At 50.1% G+C, this 21,654-nt stretch overlaps 1 protein-coding gene across 8 annotated transcripts in view; it reads right to left on the bottom strand.

The window, feature by feature from the left end:
• Positions 1–4,829: 4,829 nt before the first annotated feature.
• The window catches only part of ZSCAN20 (zinc finger and SCAN domain containing 20), a 28,197-nt gene continuing 11,372 nt past the window's right edge, over positions 4,830–21,654 (bottom strand). For 4 of the 8 annotated variants that reach the window (XM_084963763.1, XM_003127776.5, XM_084963764.1 and 1 more), the window contains 6 exons: positions 20,812–20,998; positions 20,317–20,393; positions 19,987–20,071; positions 17,402–18,085; positions 14,302–14,730; positions 4,830–13,747 (listed from right to left, as the gene is read on the bottom strand). In XM_084963763.1, coding sequence (XP_084819889.1) covers positions 12,489–13,747; positions 14,302–14,730; positions 17,402–18,085; positions 19,987–20,071; positions 20,317–20,393; positions 20,812–20,998 — 2,721 coding nt within the window. In that variant the 3' untranslated portion in view covers positions 4,830–12,488. The remainder of the gene's footprint in view (positions 13,748–14,301; positions 14,731–17,401; positions 18,086–19,986; positions 20,072–20,316; positions 20,394–20,811; positions 20,999–21,654) is intronic. The other 4 variants (XM_084963766.1, XM_021095858.2, XM_084963765.1 and 1 more) reach the window with 1 other exon arrangement.

Genomic DNA, 21,654 nt, shown 5'->3' with positions numbered 1-21,654 from the left:
TGATTTATAATATTGTATTAGTTTCTCTTGTACATATCGCTTCTCAGCCTTTTGGCTAAGATCAAGCGTAATTTCTCTTGTACAGCAAAGTCACTCAGTTATACACATATATACATTCTTTTTCATACTCTTTTCCATGATATTTTATCACAGGATATTTAAAGTAGTTCCCTGTGCTATGCAGTAGGACCTTGTTATTCATCCATTCTGTACGTAAGAGTTTGTATCTGCTAATCCCAAACTCTAAATCCATCCTTTCTCCCCTCCCCCTCAGCCACCACAAGTCTGTCCTCTATGTCTGCATGTCTGTTTCTGTTTCGTAGATAAGTTCGTTCGTGTCATGTTTTATTTTTATTTATTTATTTATTTTATTTTATTTTTTTTTTTGTCTTTTTGCCATTTCCTGGGCCGCTCCTGCGGCATATGGAGGTTCCCGGGCTAGGGGTCGAATCAGAGCTGTAGCTGCCAGCCTACGCCAGAGCCACAGCAACGCAGGATCCGAGCCACATCTGCGACCTACACCACAGCTCACGGCAACGCTGGAACCTTGACCCACTGAGCAAGGGCAGGGATTGAACCCGCAACCTCATGGTTCCCAGTCGGATTCATTAACCACTGCGCCACGACGGAAACTCCGTGTCATGTTTTAAATGATACCACATGGTATTTGTCTTTCTCTTTCTGACATTTCTCTTAGCATGATAGATAATCTCTAGTTGCATCCATGTTGCTGCAAGTGGCATTATTTCATGTTTTATGGCTGAGTAGTAGTCCATTGTATATATGTACCACATCTTCTTCATCTGCTCAACCACTGGTGGACATTTGGGTTGTTTCCATATCTTGGCTATTGTGACTAGTGTTGCTATGAACATAGGGGTGCATGTATCTTTCTGAATTATAGTTTTGGGAGTTCCCGTGGTGGTGCAGTGGTTAACAAATCTGACTGGGAACCATGAGGTTGCCGGTTCAATCCCTGGCCTCGCTCAGTGGGTTAAGGATTCAGCATTGCCGTGAGCTGTGGTGTAGGTTGCAGACATGGCTCGGATCTGGCGTTGCTGTGGCTGTGGTGTAGACCAGTGGCTACAGCTCCGATTGGACCCCTAGCTGGGGAACCTCCATATGCCAAGGGAGCAGCCCTAGAAAAGGCAAAGAGACAAAAAAAAAAAAAAAAGAATTATAGTTTTGTCCAGATATATGCCCAGGAGTTGGATTGCTGGATCACATGGTAACTCTTTTTAGTTTTTTTTTTGGTTTTTTGGTTTTTTTTTTTTGTCTTTTGTCTTTTGTTGTTGTTGTTGTTGCTATTTCTTGGGCCGCTCCCGCGGCATATGGAGGTTCCCAGGCTAGGGGTTGAATCGGAGCTGTAGCCACCAGCCTACGCCAGAGCCACAGCAACGCGGGATCCGAGCCGCGTCTGCAACCTACACCACAGCTCATGGCAACGCCGGATCATTAACCCACTGAGCAAGGGGCAGGAATCGAACCCGCAACCTCATGGTTCCTAGTCAGATTCGTTAACCACTGCGCCACGATGGGAACTCCACTCTTTTTAGTTTTTTGAGGAATCTCCATACCATTTTCCATTGTGGTTTCACCGATTTATATTCCCGCTAACAGTGTAGGAGGGTTAGAGAACAGGATGACTCTTGGATAGAGCGGGGTTGGGAGTAGAGGAAGCGCTGAGGCATGTGGGTTTCATGGGCTGAGCAAGGTACCTAAACAAAAACTGCAGTACTCTTAGGAAGGGGAGGCGACCAGTGGTGCCATCACGACACTACAAAAAAAACATGTAATAACAGACTGGGGTGAGGGTCATGAGGAAAAGCGGGGTAAGAGTTAAGGACTGCCTTTCTGTGCCTTTTTCTTGAGACCTGAAAGATGAGTGGGAGTTAGAATTTAGGGGATGAATGCAGGGAAGAACAATCCAAGAAGTGGGAACTGCACATACAGAGGTTGGAAAAGTCTCCCCTGTTGGAGTAACAGAGAGGAGGCCAATGTGGCTGAAGGATGAGAAAGTAGGGGGAACCGTGTGGGACAGAAGGCAAGCATGAATCACACCTGTAATGAGAAGCAGGGTCATGTGAGCTGCTTTACATTGTAAGAAAAAAAATGCAACTTCTACAGCTTGGGTTGAAGAAGAATACTAGTTAGGAGGCAGCTGCAGTCCACCAGGTAGGGATGATGGTAACCACGATGAAAGCAGTAGCAGCAGGAATGGAGAGAGATGTGTGAATGCAAGATGTCTTTTGGAGATTTATTCATGTGACTTGGTGATTGGTTATAGAGGCAAAGGAGAGAGGAGATTCAAGGGTGACTCTTAGATGTGTGGCCTGAGCAACTGAATGGATGGTGATCTTTCCTGGAATGAAATGGAAAGGGGTGGAGGGCTGGGGAGCAAGCTAAGGGCAATCAGTGTGGACGTGTGGAGGTCCAGAGGAGAGGCCAGGTAATGAGTTATGCAAATCTGAAGTTTAGTGTCTGGATAGCTGGACTGGTGACATCAAAGGTGGTGGGTTCAAGGACAAATATGGCTGAGCTGGAGTGGCAGAGGCAGCCATGAAGTCAAAGACCACATGGCCCTCCTGTGGATGTCTGAGTCCCCAGGGCAACGGCAAGAGTTGGGGTACAGAGGAAGACTCCAGCCAGGGGAGGATGTCTTCACTGAACACAGGAGCACATCCAGGAGGCGGGGCTGACATAGGCAGGGGGAGGCTACCAGATGACACAGGCAAATGGGATTGGCCTCAAAGAAGGAGCAGGCTTCAAAGGACCTCGCAGTTAAGAGCACAGGCCCTGGAGTCAAACCACTGGATCTGGAACGTGGACTGTTCCACTTAACAACTTGTGTGTGTGACCTGAGGCATGTTATGAATTTGCCTCTGGCTCCCAAATGGGCATGATAACACCACCATCTCCTGGAGTTATGGCGAGGCCGAAATGACATCATGCACAGTCCTTAGCGAGTGCCTGCTTTCAGATACTTAACAAATGTGGGCCTTTATAGCTATGAGCTCTTAACAATTGGTCACATGCACGAAGGAGGAAGAGAAGTGATGATCTGGAGGTAGCCTCAAGGAGTGAGGAGAACATCAGCCTGGCCTCCTCACCAAGAGGAACTGGGGTCTTAAGCAGGGGAGCATCCTCTAGCTGAGGGCTGTGGGGGGCGGGGTCAAAGGCAGGCTTCCATGAGGCCGGCGGTCCAGCAAAGGTTAGGCGAAGAGATGGAGCTGTAGGGGTCGTCAGTGTGGAGCTGGTTGGGTTTGAGTGGAGGGCAGGAGTCCAAAGAAATTGGCCCAAGGAATCAGCAACTGCCTGGGGTGTTCTGAGAGACTGATCGGCGAGTCTCAGCGATGTGAGGGGCCTGGTAGAGGTGGTCCTGACCCTGGGCCCTCGAGTCTCCGTGAATTCAGCCATAGTTCTTCCTTACTCCGGGGACAGCAAGAGGAGGTCCAGGAGAGGGTGTGCAGCAGAGGTACACACAGCAGAGGGCGAGGAGCAAGAGAACTGAGTCGGGTCAGTTGGCACTCTAAGATGGGCAGCACTGAGGGGACGGTGGCCCTGACTCAGTTTACAGGTCAGACACGATGGGGAGGAACTAACTGCCTGTGTGTGTGGAGCAGCCAATGAAATCCACCTTCCACACCCAAAATCCCACAGAGGTCAAGAGTAAATCAGTATTGGAAAGTCCCAAAAGGGAACAGCCCAGAGTCCTTCTTTATCTTCCCTGGGGCCAAGAGAGTGGGAAATGAGCTTGCCAGTGGCCAGTGGCCAGGCTCTGTGCTCTAGCCGTCTGGCTCTTGGCTGTTAAGTAGAAAGAGCACTGAAGCAGCATCAGGAAGTCTTGCCAAAAGCCACCTGCTATTCCAGGAGTTCCCTAGTGGTGTAGCCTGGCAGTCAAGGATCCAGCATTGTCACTGCTGTGGCTTGGGCCACTGCTGTGGTGTGGGTTTGAGCCCTGGCTCAGGAACTTTCACATGTCTTAGATGCAGCCCCCCAGTAAAAGGGAAAAAGAAGGGAGGAAGGAAAGAAGGAAGGAAGGGAGGAAAGGGAGGAGGGACGGGAGGAAGGAAAGAAAGGCATTTGCTATTCCTGCTCTTTTGTTCATTGGATTGGGAACTTCTGGACAAGTTCTTGTTCTAACCCTCAGTTCCCTTACCTGGAAAGTGGGCTTAATATCTTCCCTTGAAATCTTCACATGGGTAGGTTTCAACAGGATAAACTCTAAAAAGCTTTTGAAACCTGAGATGTGACATACAGGCTGAAGCTGTGACTTCGATGTCTTCCCTTCAAACTATTCCACCTTGAGAATCTTCCTAGTTCTCAGCACCCAGACTCAGCTTTATGGGTTACAGCCCACTGAGGTGGTCAGGTTTGCTATTGCTTTCATCTGGAATACATGGCCCATCACTCAGTGGCCTTCCCAACAAGAGCAATAAGGGGGCCATTTAAGGCCCTGGGCTTGCCAAAGAGATGGATATGAGGGCGAGAGGTATGCCTTTGCTTCTCGTGTGACACCTGGGGAGGGACTTGATACCTGTGCACAGGCTTGGCCATGTCTAACCAGTTTGACCTTGTGGAGAAGACCCTGCACTGATGGGGAGGGATCTTAGTCCAGTGCTGCTGCATTCGTCTGGTGACCATGAACAAGCCTCTGGAATTTAATTTCCTTACCTATAAAATGAGGCTCTCAGGGGTCTTTTCCAGTACAAAATGCCCTAGAACCGTGCTGTCTGATCGAAATATAATGCAAGTCATAAATGCGAGCTGCATGAGTATGTCCCATGTTCCCAGGGGCCATGTTAAAAGCAAAAAGAAACAGGTGAAACTAATTTGAATAATATATTTTATTTAACCCAACATATCCTAAATATTATCATTTCAAGATGTAACCAAAATAAAAAATATTGAGATAGTTTGCATTTTTTTCATATAAGTACTCAAAATCTGGTGTATATATTACACATTTCAACATATCTTGGTTCAGACTAGCGACATTTGGAGGGTTCAACAGCACGTGTAGCTGGTGGCTACCATACAGGACAGTGCAGCCAAGCATACTTGACCTTGGTGACTCCGGAGTCCAGGTCACAGGAGGGTGGAACAGGGGAAGGATATAAGATACTGACCCAAGCAGTCCAAGCCCTCCATTTCTAACCTGAGAACCGTGAAGAAGCTGCCTCCCGTTTCCTGCTTCCCTGCCCTCCACCTGCTCCAATTCCTGCCCCCGCTTCAGTTCCGCCCGCCCCATCCCCCACCTCACTCACCAGACACCAGGACAGCCAACCCCCACCTCCACCTCTCAGCCTTCCTCTCTTCCAACTCTGGCTGCCTCCTCCCCTGCCTGCCCCTTGGCTCCTCTTCCCTGTTTCTCTCCCCTCCCCATACACCCATCACCCTTTCCAACCTGCTCCCCTCTCTGCTTCCAAGCCTTCCTTTGACCCTGACCTGGCTCCTTCCTCTAGCTGCCTGAGCCCTGTAACTACGGGATCCCAAATGCCTCCTCTTCAGACCTCAACCCCAAGGACACCCGGATCTATCTGGTGATTCTCGAAGCCTAGCTGGGGGCCGGCTGCCCTGCCAATCAAGTTCCTGCTTCAGCCCAGAACTTCCAGCAAGAGGAGCCCCAGCAGCCTGTGGACATGGGGCCAACGGAGAGCTGGTCCAATCCACAAGCATTTCCCTCAGGTAGGTTTCTCACCTACAGCCCCGGCCAGCTCTGCTTCTGCCTGGTTACCCTTCGTGGACCCCAATTAACTGACCTCTCGACCTTGCTAACAGCAAGAGCATGACCATGAGTTGTCTATGGCCTCTGTCCTGTCTCCAGGAAGGCAAACCCTGGGGCTCTGGCCACAGCTGGAGCAAGTGCTAGAAAGAAGTTCCATGAAAACATGTAAACAAGAGCCAGAACTTCTCTTCCTGGGAGACCAGAGATCATTTTCCCCCATATCTCATCTTTGTCCCAAAATGTACAGGACATTAGTACGTTCCAATCGCTACTAAACCTACACTTGCGATTCTGACTCCTACAGGAAGAAACAGTTTCCTGTGGAGTCTGATCAAAATCTTGTCAAACTGTGAACTATAACTCTTTCTCTAATTCACGATCCGAATTCAAGGATAGGTGTCTAAAAGGCAAAGAGCTGCCTAGACCACATTTAACAAGGATGAAAGAGTAAGAGTTCATAAAGGAAACCTCAACCTCGAGCTGCACATCACCAGCTGGATGTTACCAGAAGAGGGGGGTGTCGGAGGAAAGAGGGGAAAGAACCCCCATAAAGACTCTCCAGCTCCCCCCTCCTTCTCAAATACACAGTGTGTCAGCCCTGGTCCTGAACTGGGCAGCAGATCAGAAGAGTCAGGTGAGTTCAGGCCTTTGGATGCCTTCCTCTCTTTCCATCTGTCACCACCCTTATGATATTTAGGTCCCAGATACCTCCGATTCCCCAGCACAGAGACCCTGGGGCATCTGTGTGAAGAAGGCCAGCAGACCAAGGAGCCATCTGTTACAAACAAAAGGCCAGGACTCCAGGGCGACACACCTCTACTTACGTCTGAAGAGCCCCATCGAACAGTGAAAGGAAAATGCCAGTCCAACACAAGATCTTGGGCCCCCGTGCTTCCTGACGGCCGCACTGTGTCCCCAACTTCCCCGCTCCTTTCCTCCATGCTTCTGTGTAACCAGTGTGATGACAGAAGAACCCAAGTTCCTTCTTTTTCTCTTGTTGCAGTTCAGTTAATACAATTTATTAATTTATCAAGTCACTTCATCTCAAAATAGGATTTGACTAGTTTTAAAAGAGATGTACATAATATCACAGGAAAAAGAAAACAATAAAGGATAGGGAGGTGAAAACAAAGTCAAAGAAGGCAGGGGTTGATGCACAAATGGCAAATCAAAAGAGCCTGTTCTATTTTTAGGTTTGGACCTTAAATCTCTGAGCCTCCTAGTGGCCAACATTTTATCCACTTTAATGCCACAGTCACCAACAGGGAACGACAGTCAGTCACAAAAGTCTAGTTTCCTTAAGAAATTAGTTGCTCAAGAAGGGTCCCTGAGATAACATCTGTGGTTGCTCTTCCCCCCAGGACATACCAGATGGGATCAGGATGACCTTCAGACCAGGCGGCCTCCCCTTCTCCGTCTATTTCTGGGAACTTCGGTATGTGATCCTGAACAAGCCCCTATCAGGTGCTGTCCATAGCAGGTGCTCCTGGCCTGGCCCCCTGGGTGAAGTCTGCAGGCACCACCACCTCTGGGGCACCCCCCCTGACCCACCACCTGCTGGTCTCCACCACCTCTAAACACGCATAAGCTACTCTGGTCAGTGAATTCCCCAAGGCACTCAAGCCAAGCTGTGTTCCGTGTGGAAGGAGGGAGAGGAGCCCTTTCCCCTCTGGGCCACACTGGTCACCTGGCTCCAAAGTAGGGTCCCCTGAGCCCCAGTGACTCTCGCGAGACTTCAGCGATCCCCAGCTGTCAAGCCGCGCCCACCACTCCTCTCCTGCTGGGACTCAGACAGACGTCACGCTGATCCAGAAGCAACCTTAGAGGTAGACTTGTTTTCCTCATCTCCCCCCCGTGGCCCTCACCCCCTAGATGGCAAGACTATGGGGCTATCTTCCTACAGTGAAAATGTGAACAATAAAGGTGTTTTTAGAAAGAAGTACAACATGTGGGCAGACAGGATCAGAGTCACCTTCACAGGCCGAGAATCACCAGCCATGCTCTGATGAGAAAATCCATGTCTAGGTGGATCTCTATTCTAGTGAGTTTAGGCAAAATGGTTTACCTGGATCCTGGCCTTGACTTAACCAAGTGGCTCTTCTAACAAAGCAGCGCTCAGCCTTGAGAAGCAGGAGACCTGACAGCACACCGAGAAGAGGGGCTCTGCGGCCCTCAGCTTCCCTCCCAGCAGCACGGGAGGGGTGACTAGGGTTCCTGACGGGGACCAGGTGAGCGAGGCAAGGGCGAGGAGGACAGGGCATCCTTCTGCCACAGGGTGGGGAGGGGGAAGTAACAGTGAGGTGAGAAACTTGCCACACATCCCCCAAAAACTGCATTTGGGGGTAATCCCAGACTTGCCTAAAATCAGAGTGGGGAGGAAATGGTGCTAAAGATATGCTGGTGGCAATACTGCCATGGAGAATGTTCGGAGAACCAGCCACGGGCGGTGGGAAGACAAACGAGTCACCTCCAAGGCCGAGGCCCAGCCCAAACCCCACCTGGCCTGCAAAGCCTTCCTGACCCCCCACTACAGGCAATACTAAGCTCTCATAACAGACCGTGGCAAGGGCCTAAGACGGGTGTGTGCCCCTAAGAGCAGGAGGCTAAGGGACCAAAATTCAGGTAAGGGGATGTTTCACTTGATGAATTCTGAGTCTGTTGAGATTTCCCAGGCCATACATGGAAAGACTTATTTTCCATTTAGACTCCTGCAGCCTAAATGGAAAACGCCCTTAGAAGGGAGAGCATGAGTCTGGGGGCCGTGACTGTGCTGAGTCAGGGGAGGCTTTCTGTGAGCCTCTGACTGTAAACGCACATAAACGCACATGCTAAGTGGGTGGGCCTGGGGCTGGAGGGGCCCAGGAGTGACCGCAGGGCTGGCCCCCAGGCAACCTATAATTATCAGCAGCTACACTGCAATAAAAATGCATGTGAAAGAGTGAATGAATGGAAGGAGAGGCAGGGCTGGGATCAAAGGCCAGGCTACAGAACCAGGGTGGCCTGAGAGGAGACTGCTGCCACCCACACCCACTCTGGACGTCACTGCGTTCATTACTTCAAAACCTCTGCACCTCTGGCCTCAACAGTGTTACTCCTCTCCACAAAAGGACAAACACTCTTTTCTGGAGTCTGAGGGCAGAGAACTCCCTGCCCTGGGGGGCCCAGGACAGGGGGAGGCAGGGAGAACCCAGGGGTGCTGGCTGCTCATTTTCCAGCATGGGAGGACCCCAGGTGCCTTACACTCCTCAGGGAGGGGCTGGGGGCAACAGTAGGCCTGAGGAAGCCATGACTGTACCTTCAGCTGCTGGGGCCAAGGCCTAGGAAGAAAACCAGGAAGCCAAAGCAGCCTGGCCCCTCCTTGCCCTCCCCTACCTTTGGTCTGCTGGCTGCTGCAGGATTTGTGCCCTGAGTCTTTGCGGTGCCTTTTTTAGTCACCTCCGAGGAGGGGGGTACAGGAATCAAGCAAGGGGTGCAGCTCACACATGACACCTTCCCAGGGAGGCATGCACCACGTCCGACTCTAGGATCTGACCTGTGGTCACACAGGCTGAGAAACTGTCCATTCTGAGGGGTGAATCTACTTCCTAAGAGCAGACACGCACTAACAAAGAGCACGGGTCAACCAGATGCCGGGGTTTTCAGAGCAGCACAGACCTGCTGGAGGACCTCTGGGTGCCCCAGCAGAGTCCTGGGTCGGGCTCCAAACATGGAAGCCACTTGGAAAAGAACTTCTGCCAAAGGAAGAGGGAGGTACACCAGGAGGAAAGGTCCTCCGGGGCCATTTTCTCTTCCAGCCCACACTGCCCTCGATTTCAGGGCATGAGGAAGGGAAAACAGGTAGTAAATATCAAAGCGGTTCACTTGAGAACATGAGACACCAGCACGCTTCCCAGAGCAGGGGAACCAGTGACGGCTGAGGGGAGAGAGAGCTACCATCTCACATCTACACAGAGCTCAGCTTGGCTTCCCCAGGGAAGGTTCCAGAAAACTCAGGACCACCTTGAGACTTCAGGTGTCAGCAGCCACGGAAGCAGTGTCGGAAAGCTGGCTGGAGTGTGCAGGAGGTGGTGGACTGGGGAGTAGTCTAGATCTTTGAGGGGCCTCCTCCTCTGCACAGGTGCTGCTCAAGTTCTGTCCTGGGCCCAGCATGTCTAGGACTTGAACGTGAATGTGACTCCCATGCGTACGGACAACTTTCTGGTGGTTTGGGCCCAGCTTCAGGCCCAGCTAGCCCAATGCCTCCTGTGTATCACCTCTTGGATGTCCCTTAGGAACCTCAAGTTCAAAGTGTCCCAAATGTCTGATCTGCCCTCCTGCCCTCTCTGCCTCACCAGCCTGTCGTCCCAGTTCTGAATGATGGCAGGCCCCCCACCAAGTCACCCGAGGCATTCTAGCTTTACTCTGCTGTCCTCCGCTCTGTCTGGGAAACCTCTCCAATGCAAACCCCCCCTCTCCAGCATGACCACTGCTCTAGTTCAGACCCCTACTTGTAACTGGAATTACTGCCACAGTGCCCCAACAAGTTGTCCTCACTGCAGCATATCCCAAGTTGCATTCAGCTATTAGATTTCAACAATGCAAATCTGACCATGTCCCCCTCAGTCCAGTGCCCCAGCTCCACTCAGCCATGCGGTTTCCCAAGAGCCATGACTCTGCCCCAGCATCCCTCCAACCTCAGTTCCTAATGCCCCCCACCTCCCATTCTGCACCCCAACAGTGCTAAGAGGCTATGGCCCTACCCTCCATCCATGCTATTTCCCAGCACTGTGCCTCTCCCTAGACCGCCCTCCCGCTCCTGGGGAATCCTTCCTCTTGGTTCACATGCTGCCCTAGCCACCACTTACTGTTGCAGTTACTGACACCTGCTGGCTCAAAGCCAAGGCTCACCTATGATCCCTGCTCCTCAGAGATAAGGTGAACCAGGAAAGGTAAGCTGGGAAGAGGGTGACAGGTGGTGATCCCAAGTGAGCTGGTGGTTGTTGGGAAGCAGAGGAAGGGGTCAAGGAGTGAGCATCTTTTGTGGGGGTGCAAATCCCTCCCATGACTTCCACACATGTGAATAGAAAGGTTCATTCTTCAAGGTACCATCACATCTACTATCTTTCAAATAGGTACTTCCCAAGTTCATGAAATGGCCAGGCCATGAACAGCACCCCAGTATCACCCCAGAGTAGGTGTCAGGAGACAGATTTTCCTTTAAAATCTTTTGGAAACCAGAGTTCTTGGCCAACATTTTTAAACCCTCTTAAGGAGACATTCTGGTGGCCCAAGTACTACAAATTAGAAAACCATCCTGTGGGAACCTTTCTGGTGGCGCCTGTCAGTGCTGGAGGTGAGTCTTTATGGACAACAGTTAGAAAGCACTGGGGAGCCTGGGACAAGATGGCTCAGACTAAAACTGCACCACGAATCTAGCATGCGGAGCGGTGTCCATAGCCTCCTCTGTGGTGCTGCACACACGGACCCCTCCCACCTCCCTTCTGGCCTCAGTCTTGGTACAAAGCTTCTGCCGTGCCAAGGGCCGGGGGTGGGCAAACACACAGGGGTGAGTGAGCCCTGGCCAGGAAGCCCAGGTTCCTTGGGGTTTAACCTACGACCCAGCCAAGTCTAACAAGAAGCAGAACTGATCCCCTGAGAAAAGGGAAATTCTGAAAAACCCCATTTCCTTCGCCAAAGCAGTACCTCACGAACAAACATGACGTTAGCTACCTATTCCCAATCTCAACTCACCTCTATCTCTCACCCATCTTACTGGGAAGATGGAAATTCACATCTAGTGCTTTGATAATCACTCAGCCTTGCTCCAAGCATGCTGCCAATTCTGACCATCCCAAGTTCTTCAATCTTTTAGGGTTCTCGGTGTCCATATTTATCAAAAAAAAAAAAAAAAAAAAAAGAATTCACAGGGAGTTTTAACAGGAAACGTGGTCTACAAAGTGCTTTGGCACCTGAGTTACCTGCCCTGATGTGAAAGGGGATCCAGCGTAGTGGTGAGAGCACCTTGGGCCCTAGAGACAGATCTGGGTGAACCCTGCCTCTGCTATTTTCAGACGAGTGACCCAAGCAAGTCACTTCTCTGGGAAATGAGGGAAATATTAGTACCACCTGGGGCTGCTGCGAGGCGTAAATGAGATGATGTGTATAAAGTGCTGAGCACAGAGCCTGTCCAAGAGCTCAGTAAGTCTGGCTACTTTTGCTATTATTAATCACAATCCAGTAATGACATCACGGTTGTTCCCACCCTCTGCTGAGCTCATGGCAGCCTGCTCTAGGCCACTGATTCGCCAATTATGCCCCCCTCTCCCTGGAGAGTCTCAAAGTTCTTCAAGAAGGTTACGCCCCAGGGGAAAAGTGCCATGTAGGACGATTTGCCCATGCGCACCAATGGGACACGTATACAAAGGCACAGCGAGGTCTGGAATCACTGCTCAGGACCGCTGCTTCACCTCTAATCCCCTAAGTAACCAGCCGGGCTCAAACACTGATACAGCTCTTACATGACAGCAAATATAAGGGCAGCCTGAGGACGATGCGTGGGTTTTTCGCAGGAGGAAAACACGTTACAGTTAAGAAAAGCGCCTTCAAACCTGGATCCTTAGCATCTGTAATTCACTTCCAGATTACCTGGGTGATACCAGGATAACTTCCCCGGGTACACGCCGGGCTTAAAAATTGGGACAGTTTCTCTCTAGCACACGTCTGAGGATCGTGGGCGATTCAAATATGCATTCCTCTCTGCCGCCGTCAGGGGAGGAGTCTCCTACGAGGCCTTCCCTGCTGCATGGGTTCTGCGGTGGGCGCTGAAGTGGGAGCTATTGTTGAAATCTTTGCCGCACTCCGTACACTTGTAGGGCTTCTCCCCAGTGTGGATCCTCTGGTGGATGATGAGACTGGAGCTCTGGTTAAAGCACTTCCCGCACTCTCTGCACTTATAAGGCTTCTCTCCTGTGTGGATCCGCTGGTGGGTGATGAGGTTGGAACGGTCACGGAAGAACTTCCCACACTCGAGGCACTTGTAGGGCTTCTCCCCCGTGTGCACTCTCTGGTGTGTGATGAGCTTGGAGCGCTCCCCGAAGCACTTCCCGCAGTCTGCGCACTCAAACGGCTTCTCCCCGGTGTGGGTGCGCTGGTGGTTGGCCAGCGTGGAGCTCTTGCTGAAGCTTTTCCCGCATTCAGCACATTCGTAGGGTTTCTGTCCTGTGTGGATTCTTTGGTGGCTGATGAGGGCAGAGCTCTTAGAGAAGCATCTTCCACATTCAGAACACTCGTAAAATCTCTCCCCTGAGTTGGTGCTGGGCGGTCCAGGAGAATGCACGTTCTTACTGGCACTTCGAGGTTGTCCTGGAGATGTCTCCTGTACGGAGGTCCTCCAGTGTAAGGGAAAGGATGGGCTTTGGCTGGAGTTTCCCCCAGGCTCCCTGCAGGGGTCAGGATTTCCTCCCATGTGGGTTCTCTGATGTTTCAGAAGGTTTGAGCTCTGGGTGAAGCTTTCCCAACATTCTCCACACTTATAGGGCTTGACCCTTGTGTGCGTTCTCTGGTGGGTGATGAGATTGGAGTGGTCGCTAAAGCTTTTCCCACATTCAAGGCATCTGTAGGGCTTCTCTCCAGTGTGGATTCTCTGGTGGGTATTGAAGTTGGAGCGGTCACTGAAGCTTCTGCCGCATTCAAGGCATTTGTAGGGCTTCTCACCTGTGTGTGTCCGCTGGTGGGCGATTAACTGCGAGTTCCGGCTGAAGCTTTTCACACACATGTCACACTTATAGGGTTTCTCTGCAAGGTACAGGCCTTGCTGGTCGATGAGTTTTTCTAAATCCTCTTCGGAAGAACACTCTTCCCACTGTTCCTGGGATGGGTTTCCCCACCGCCCTTTACCTTCGTTTTCATTCTCACTGTCCTCCCCCCAGTCGTGAGGGTAGCAGTTGTTCTCGGCAGCACACGTTGATAAGGCTCCAGGTAAATCTTCAAAAATGTCCTGCTCTGAAATCTGGTCTTCATCCTCATGCCTCATCTCAAAACCTGAAAAAAGACAGAAAAGCAGTTTTTGTTCATTCATTAGTGGTTATTTATATATCTGGACCTTGTGAAGGCGGCTAAGGTGAATTTGTACATGTATCTCCTATCTCACACCTTACAAATGTGACTAACAGGAAATCAATCAAGTTTCAGTGCACACACGCATTTCTGACCTGTAAAGCCTAGGAGCAGAGTCTGGGGCAGGGTGAGCCCACCAGTGGAGCCATGAGTCCCTTCAGGCAGTCAGCCGTCAGTCTCCCCGGCCAACTACCCCCATCCCACTACTGCAACCAACACCTCCTTCTTCTGGTACATTTAGTATGTCCTGTGTCCTCGGAGGCTGAATAAACTCCACAATTACTCAGGGAACTACAAGAAAAATCAGACCCCACTGCTATTCTCACTTGCTAGAGACTGGATAACCCGAGCAAAGCACAAATCCTTTTCTTACTCAATTCCGTTCTCTCTTTTAGTTCAGAGTAAAGATAATGAGCCTGACTCCCGCAGTCTCTCTGTGTGCTTGCAGATCTGTGGACATCTGATTACTTCAAGCTTACCAGTGTCTAGGATTTTAGGACTTGGGATGGGAGGTTTGATGGCATCTTCATCTGCCATCTCATCCCAGGCCTCCTGGTTGACAGCCTCCGCACTGCTCTGCCCAGAGGTAGGGAGACCCGCTACCTCCTTGCTGGTCGCCACATCTCGAACTGCAGTCCGGGCCCTCATCAGCGAGTCCAGCTCCTCATAGAAGGGGCAGGTCCCAGGGGGGTGGCTGCTCTTGGCTTTCCGGTAGCTTCGAAGGAGGTTTTTGAATCTGTAGCGACACTGCTCCAGAGTCCGCAGGAAGCCTTGTGCACAGAGTCGCTCTGCAATGGCCCGGTACACTTGGCTGTTCTGGTGACAGGTGCGAAGCTTTTCAGAGAATGGGGACTCACTGAGGATGGTCAGGAAGGCTTTGGTCTCCTCATAGCCCCAGTGCACACCTGCTGTCAGGAGTGAAGAGTTCAGAATTGAGAGACTTGACGAGCTCTGCCGGGTTCATCAGGGCTCCGGGTCACCTGCCCTGCTGCCCACCTAGAACACAGGCACTTCGGAAACTGTCCAAGTGCCTGGGGGCACCAGCAAAGAATACACCTTTGCTTCTCAGGGCTGTGCCAGGGCTTGCCACCCCCACCCCCTTCTAAGAGAGTCTATTAGCACTTAAGAGTCTTGGCTGAAGGAGAGGATTTAAATGGCCATATTATACTAGGTGACCCACTCCCTTGGCTTCAGCTAAATGGCTCAAGGAAAGGTTTGTAACTGAGATACAGTTCAATCCATGTCCTCTGATTGCTTTAAGAATTTCCGTTTTAACAAACGTGGGAACTGAGAATCCCTACAGACACAAATGGACTTTAGATAATCGTGCAATAGAGTCCAACTGAGGATGGCCTTTCCTCTTTTGTGGAGGAAGGAAAAGGAAGTGGTCTATTTTCAGTTCCTCTGCAGGAAAATGCTGCCGCCACGGAGGCAGCATGATGGAGTGAAAACCACATAAAACTGGAGGCAGGAGCCCTGGGCTCTGGTCCCTGTGTATCTTTAGATACGACACTTCATAGATTGGGCTTCTGTGTTTCCACTTTTACAGCGACTGGGTATTTCCCCAAATTGAGTTGCTCAAGTATATACAGTCACGATTTCTACTGTATCTATTAAACAGTCCACTCAATATCTTTATGTAAATTTACTTTTTTGTGAAATCATGGGTTGATGTGCTCACACACATTAAAATTAAGTTCACTCATGTAACACTTACGCTCCTCCCCACACTACCAGAGACACATTCTGGAAAATACTGAACTCTTTAAGGTCCCTTAAGGATTTAAAGGTATTTGTTTCTTTTTTGCACAGCAAAGGAAACCATCAACAAAAGAAGACACAACCTACTGAATGGGAAAAAATATTTTCAAATGATATGACCCATAAGGGATTAACATCCACTATGTATAAACAGTCATACAACTGAACATCAAAAAAAAAACAAAAAAACAAACAACCCAATTAAAAAATGGGTAGAAGAACTTAGTAGACATTTTTTCCAAAGAAGAAATGCAGGTGGCCAACAGGCACATGAAAAGGCGTCCAATATGGCTAATCAGGAGTTCCCGTCGTGGCGCAGTGGTTAACGAATCCAACTAGGAACCATGAGGTTGCGGGTTTGGTCCCCGCCCTTGCTCAGCGGGTTAACGATCCGGCGTTGCCGTGAGCTGCGGTGTAGGTTGCAGACGCGGCTCGGATCCCGCGTTGCTGTGGCTCTGGCATAGGCCAGTGGCTACAGCTCCGATTCGACCCTTGGCCTGGGAACCTCCATATGCCGCGGGAGCAGCCCAAAGGAACAGCAAAAAAAAAAAAAAAAAAAAAAAAAAAAAAAAAAAAGACAATATGGCTAATCATCAGGGAAACGCAAATCCAAACTACAGTGATATGCCACCTCACACCTGTCAGAATGGCTATTACCAAAAAGTCTGCAAATAACAAGTGCTGGCAAGGATATGGAGGAAAGGGAACCCTTGTACACGGGTGGTAGGAATGTAAATTGGTGCAGCCACTGTGGAAAACAGCACAGAGGTCTCGATTAAAAAGAGAACTACCACATGACCCAGCAACTTCACTCCTGAGCATATACCTGAAAAATGCAAACACACTAATCCGAAGATACATGCACCTCCATGTTCACAGCAGCACTATTTACAATTGCAAAGGCATGGAAACCCTGTAAGTTTCCATCAACGGATGAATGCATAATGAAGATGTGGTATATATGTATATATGGGATATATAAACGCATACATACACACAATGGGATACTACTCAGCCACGAAAAAGAATGTAATATTGGAGTTCCTGTCATGGTGCAGCAGAAACGAATCCGACTAGGAACCATGAGGTTGCGGGTTCGATCCCTGGCCTCGCTCAGTGGGTTAAGGATCCGGCATTGCCATGAGCCGTTGTGTAGGTTGCAGATGCAGCTCGGATCTGGCGTTGCTTCAGCTCTGGCGTAGGTCGGTGGTTACAGCTCCGATTAGACCCCTAGCCTGGGAACCTCCATACGCCGTGGGTGCGGCTCCAAAAAAAGCCAAAAAAAAAAAAAAATGGAATGTTGCCATGTGCAGCAACATGGATGGACTTGGAGGGTATTATGCTAAGTGAAGTAAGTCAGAGAAAGATAAATACTGTATGATATCACTTCAATGTGGAATTTAAAAATGACAACTAGTGGACATAGCAAAAAAGAAGACGACTCACAGATACAGAGAGAAGAAACTAGTGGTTGGGGGAGGGGCAATATCGGGGTAGGAAGAGGGAGCTCGAACTACCTGGCATCAGTTAGGCTCTAGGATGCATGGGGAACATAGCCAATAATTTCATAATAACTATAAATGGAAAGGAAGCTTTAAAAATTGTGTAAAAAATTTTTCAAGAAAATTTGTTAAAAACATGTTTGCTTCTATAACTAGGGAAAGAGCACTGATCAAAGGGGAGAGAATAGGAGTTGAGGATAACCTCACTCCAGTAGCATCAATGCAGATGCACAGTCCATGCCCTGAACTCAGAGAACAGAGGTTTGGTTGGCAGGAGGGTTGGAAACTGGATCCAATTAAGCCCCAGTGTTCTTACCAATCCGACTCTGGAACATAGCTGGGCCCCCTGGAATCCTGGGGCCCTGGCCAGACTCCTCGGTGGTTAGGTCATCTCCATTACAGTCTTCGGCTGTTTCCTCAGGCTCCCAGCCCCCTTCCTCCTGCTCATCCACTTCCATGTCACTATCCCCCAGCCTGGGGAGAGCCACAGCCGCTCCGTGGCCCCCTGAGGCTCTGAGGGCTGCCCGGGCCTTCACCAGCGCCTCCAGCTCCTCATAGAAGGGGCAGGTACCAGGCGGGTGGCTGCTCTTGGCTTTCCGGTAATTCCGTAGGAGGTTTTTGACTCTATAGCGACACTGCTCCAAGGTCCGCAGGAAGCCCCGTGCCCTCAGCCGCTCTGCAATGGCCCGGTACACCTGGCGGTTCTGGTGACAAGTCCGAAGTTTTTCAGAAAAAGGAGACTCACTCAAAATTGCTAGGAAGGTCTTGGTCTCCTCGTAGCTCCAGTGCACTCCTGACACTTTCACGTCCTCTACCTCCCACCGGGATCGCTCTTCCCAGGCCTTGGAGTCCCTCCAGGCCAGTGCCTGAGCTGGTTTTGCTTGCTCAGTATCCCTGTAATCTGCAGGGCTCTTTTCCCCAGAATTTATAAGGCCTGGACCCCAAAATTCTGGTCCATGATCTCGCTGGGAGATGATGGCTGGTTTTGAAACTGGAACTCCTATGCCAAAGGAAGAAGAGAAATAATTAAGTAGAAATGACCTGTTGAGCAAAGCTTTTCTTTAAAATTTCCTTGAAACAAGAGTTCCCATTGTGGCTTGGCAGAATAAGAACTTGACATTGTCTTTGTGAGGATACAGGTTCAATCCCTGGCCTCATTCAGTGGGTTAAGTATCCAGCATTGCTGTGAGCTGTGGCACAGACTGCAGATGCGGCTCAGATCCAGCATTGCTATATGGCTGTGGCGTAGGCCTGCAGCTCCAGCTCCAATTTGACCTCTAGTCTGGGAACTTCCATATGCTGTTAAAGAAAATAATGAAATAAAAATAAATAAAAATAAAATGTCCTTGAAACATATCACTTGCCTGTAAGAAATTAATGTGAAATTCCCATGCTAATCTCTTAAATTAAAAGTCCAGAGGGACAGGGAAAGCTAACTAGAGGCCACCTCACCAGAAACATACTGACCTGTTTGCTTTGTTCATTTGCTTTTTTGTTAGCTCTGTGAAATAGATCGTACAAAAGAGTGACTGTTCCTGGTCCACAGACGAGCACATACTCTAAACAGGCTGAATAAATTTAATGGGTGGAGGAAAGGTCTGTGTGTGTATGTGTGTATGTGGTATGAGTCTCTCTTCCTAGAAACTTGAGACCTCAAATGCCATTGGTGGAGTTCCTGTCGTGGCTCAGTGGTTAATGAACCTGACTAGCATCCATGAGGACACAGGTTCGATCCCTGGGTTAAGCTCAGTGGGTTAAGGATCAGGCATTGCCGTGAGCTGTGGTGTAGGCCGAAGATGCAGCTCTGATTTGACCCCTGGCCTGGGAACCTCCATATGCCGCAGGTGCAGCCCTAAGAAGAAAAAAAAAATGCCAGTGGCCTCTACCTTTTGCCTATGATACAAAACAGTTTTCACGGGAAGCTGACGCTGAGCCTGGCAGAGCAGAGAGAAAGGAAGAAGCCAGGTCCGCTGTGATGTGGCTGAACCAGCTTGTATTGTGGTTCGAGTGTGCCCTCCTCTGGAATTCCAGTCATGTGAAAAAATAAATCCCTTATTTCTTAAAATACTTATAGCTACGTTTAAAGGACAGATGTCCCAAGTGCTCCCAACTCGAGCAAATAGGAATCCTTTAATTAAAATAAATATTTGAAGAAAACTAGATGAAAGAGTTTAGAGCTAAAAGAGGCTTAAGGATTATCTAGTGCAGCAGTTCCCCAAGGTTGTTCCTTTGAACACTTTTCTCCCCAGATATCATGTGTAAAAAGGGCACACTGCCCAGCAAGAAGCCAACGTGCTCCTAGCGTCTTACTTTCGTGCCAGGAGTCAGCATGCCACTGTCTCTCCCGCCTTATCCCACTCTCCTCTCTAAGGCCCTCGTACTGACCGCGGGTGCCCCAGGGAAATGTTCGTTATTGTTTGACTTCCCATGAAGATGCGTCTGCAGAGAGGGGTCTGTGCCAATCACAGGGGCTTCAGGTACGTTAAGCTCTGTAATATTTATTTCTCAGTGTGGTTTAAACACATCAGCCTCCTGAGCTCAGTTCACTTGAATCCACCCTGTTTGATGCAGCAAAGACTGAATTTCTGGGCTGGCAGGCTGGGCGCAGACCCAGGCTGGAGGGGGTGGGTAGATTAGGGGGTGGTAAATACACTGAGGAAATGAATACAATGAGCCCTGAGAGGGCAGGCTCTTGGCAGCCAGCCTGTGGGCCGCTAGCCACTCCCCACACCCCCTCCCTGCCACCACAGAGCTGGCCACAAAGGCATGTCTTCTCCCTAGGTCTGAAATTCCAGAGACTTCACAGAGCCACGCGTCTGAAGGGTATGATGAAATGCTCCCTGGGAACTGAGTGTACCAGAAACCCGACGACATCTCATCCGGAGGGCACTGTTTCCTTACCCAGGGGCACGCCGTTCCCACAGCTGTCTCCTGGGGGGTCCCTGCAGAACTCCTTCTCAGCATGTCTGCCGGGGCCCAGGGCTTCCTGTGTAATGTACAACAGAAGGACCTCACGTCACTGACCCTTGAAAACAGACTGTGGACCCCAGCAGAGGCCTGGAGAGTCATGGACACAGCGATGCCACAACCACAGGGAGGCCAGCGGACAGGGGCAGGCGGCTCAGACCCTGCACCGAGGACAGTCCGCAGCAAGAGGAGCGGAGAGGAGTGGAGCAGGGCAGGAGCACAGGAGAAGTGATGACAAGAAAGGAAGAACCCACAGCAGCTCACCTGGGACTCTGCTGTCACCTCCCAATCTCCAACGCTCCCCATCTTTGGGAGAGCAGGGACTCGGGGCGTGAGGACAGCTGAGGAGAAGAAAACATCTCTGAAACCCAAGCTCAGGTTCCCAAAAAACCACCTGTAAGGTCCAGCTTTCCTAAAGCCTTCCTTGGAGCAAACACAGACTACCCGCTTCCACTTCCCTTGGAGAGTATCCAGCCCCTGGGCTGCTGTGGGTGAGATGGCAGCCCTAAACTCCCACGGTCACCAGCCTGCCCCAGTCCCCGCCTGAACCTGCTCTGGGACTCGGCTACAATGCAGTGTGCTGACACCCCTGGGCGCTTAATCTTTGACAAGGCTTACTTGCCTTATTTCTCAGGGTGTCCATCAGACACTGCTCTAGCCCTGGCCTTGAACTCTGCACATCCCTCCTCCTCACGCACCCATCCTTCCCCCCCGCCTGCTGCCCCTCTTCCCTGATGTCCCCTGACTCTTGGTACTCACCACTCTCTTTCAAGGGCTGTGGTACCATCTTGGTGTCTAGATGCTTGGGAAAGTCAGGACATGGATTCTTCACCCACTGCTTCTGGGACTGTCCCTCAGGCTGGTGATCTGCTGGCTGCAGCGGGAAGCTCTGAGATTCCTTCACTGTCTTTAAGGACCTGGTCTCTTCTGCACACAATTCCAGTTCCTACACACAGATGCCCAAAATTCCCAATCGTAAATTCAGTAACTGGTAGGGCAGAGAATGTTCTTTTGAGTACAACTGTGGTTCAGAGGTTAACAGGCTCTTTTCAAAAACCAAAGGCGGAGTTCCTGTTGTGGCTCAGCAGGTTAAGAACTTGACTAGTATCCATGAGGACGCTGGTTTGATCCCTGACCTCGCTCAGTGGTTTAAGGATCCAGCGTTGCCGTGAGCTATGGTGTAGGTCACAAACATAGCTCGGATCCAGCACTGCTGTGGCTGTGGCTGTGGCTGGCAGCTGCAGCTCCGATTCAACCCCTAGCCTGGGAACTTTCATATGCCACAAGTGCAGCCCTCAAAAAAAAAAACAAAGAAGATGATGACAAAGCTATCAGACTGACTTCGGTAAACAGACCAGCATTTATACCATCAAGTGAGTTCTGTCTTATTCAATAGAGAGGCTATACAAGTGTCTAAATGAGGCCACTACTATTCAAAACATTTTTGAATTATAAAGAGATAAATTATGTAAAATTTCTGTGTCATAAAAATAGTCTCTAAACATCAAAAACAGGTTTTTAAGTTACCCAAAGAAACAACAACAAAAAAGAAATAAGTTAACCAGGTATATATTAAATAAGCCAAAGGGAAGCACAAAAGCA

This window comes from Sus scrofa, chromosome 6 (assembly GCF_054392235.1).
Source record: "Sus scrofa isolate SSC_HxYL_T2T_F1_AM1 chromosome 6, Sscrofa_HxYL_maternal_Yorkshire_Landrace_v2.0, whole genome shotgun sequence".
NCBI lineage: Eukaryota > Metazoa > Chordata > Mammalia > Artiodactyla > Suidae > Sus > Sus scrofa.
This window is presented reverse-complemented; position numbering and strand designations above follow the sequence as displayed.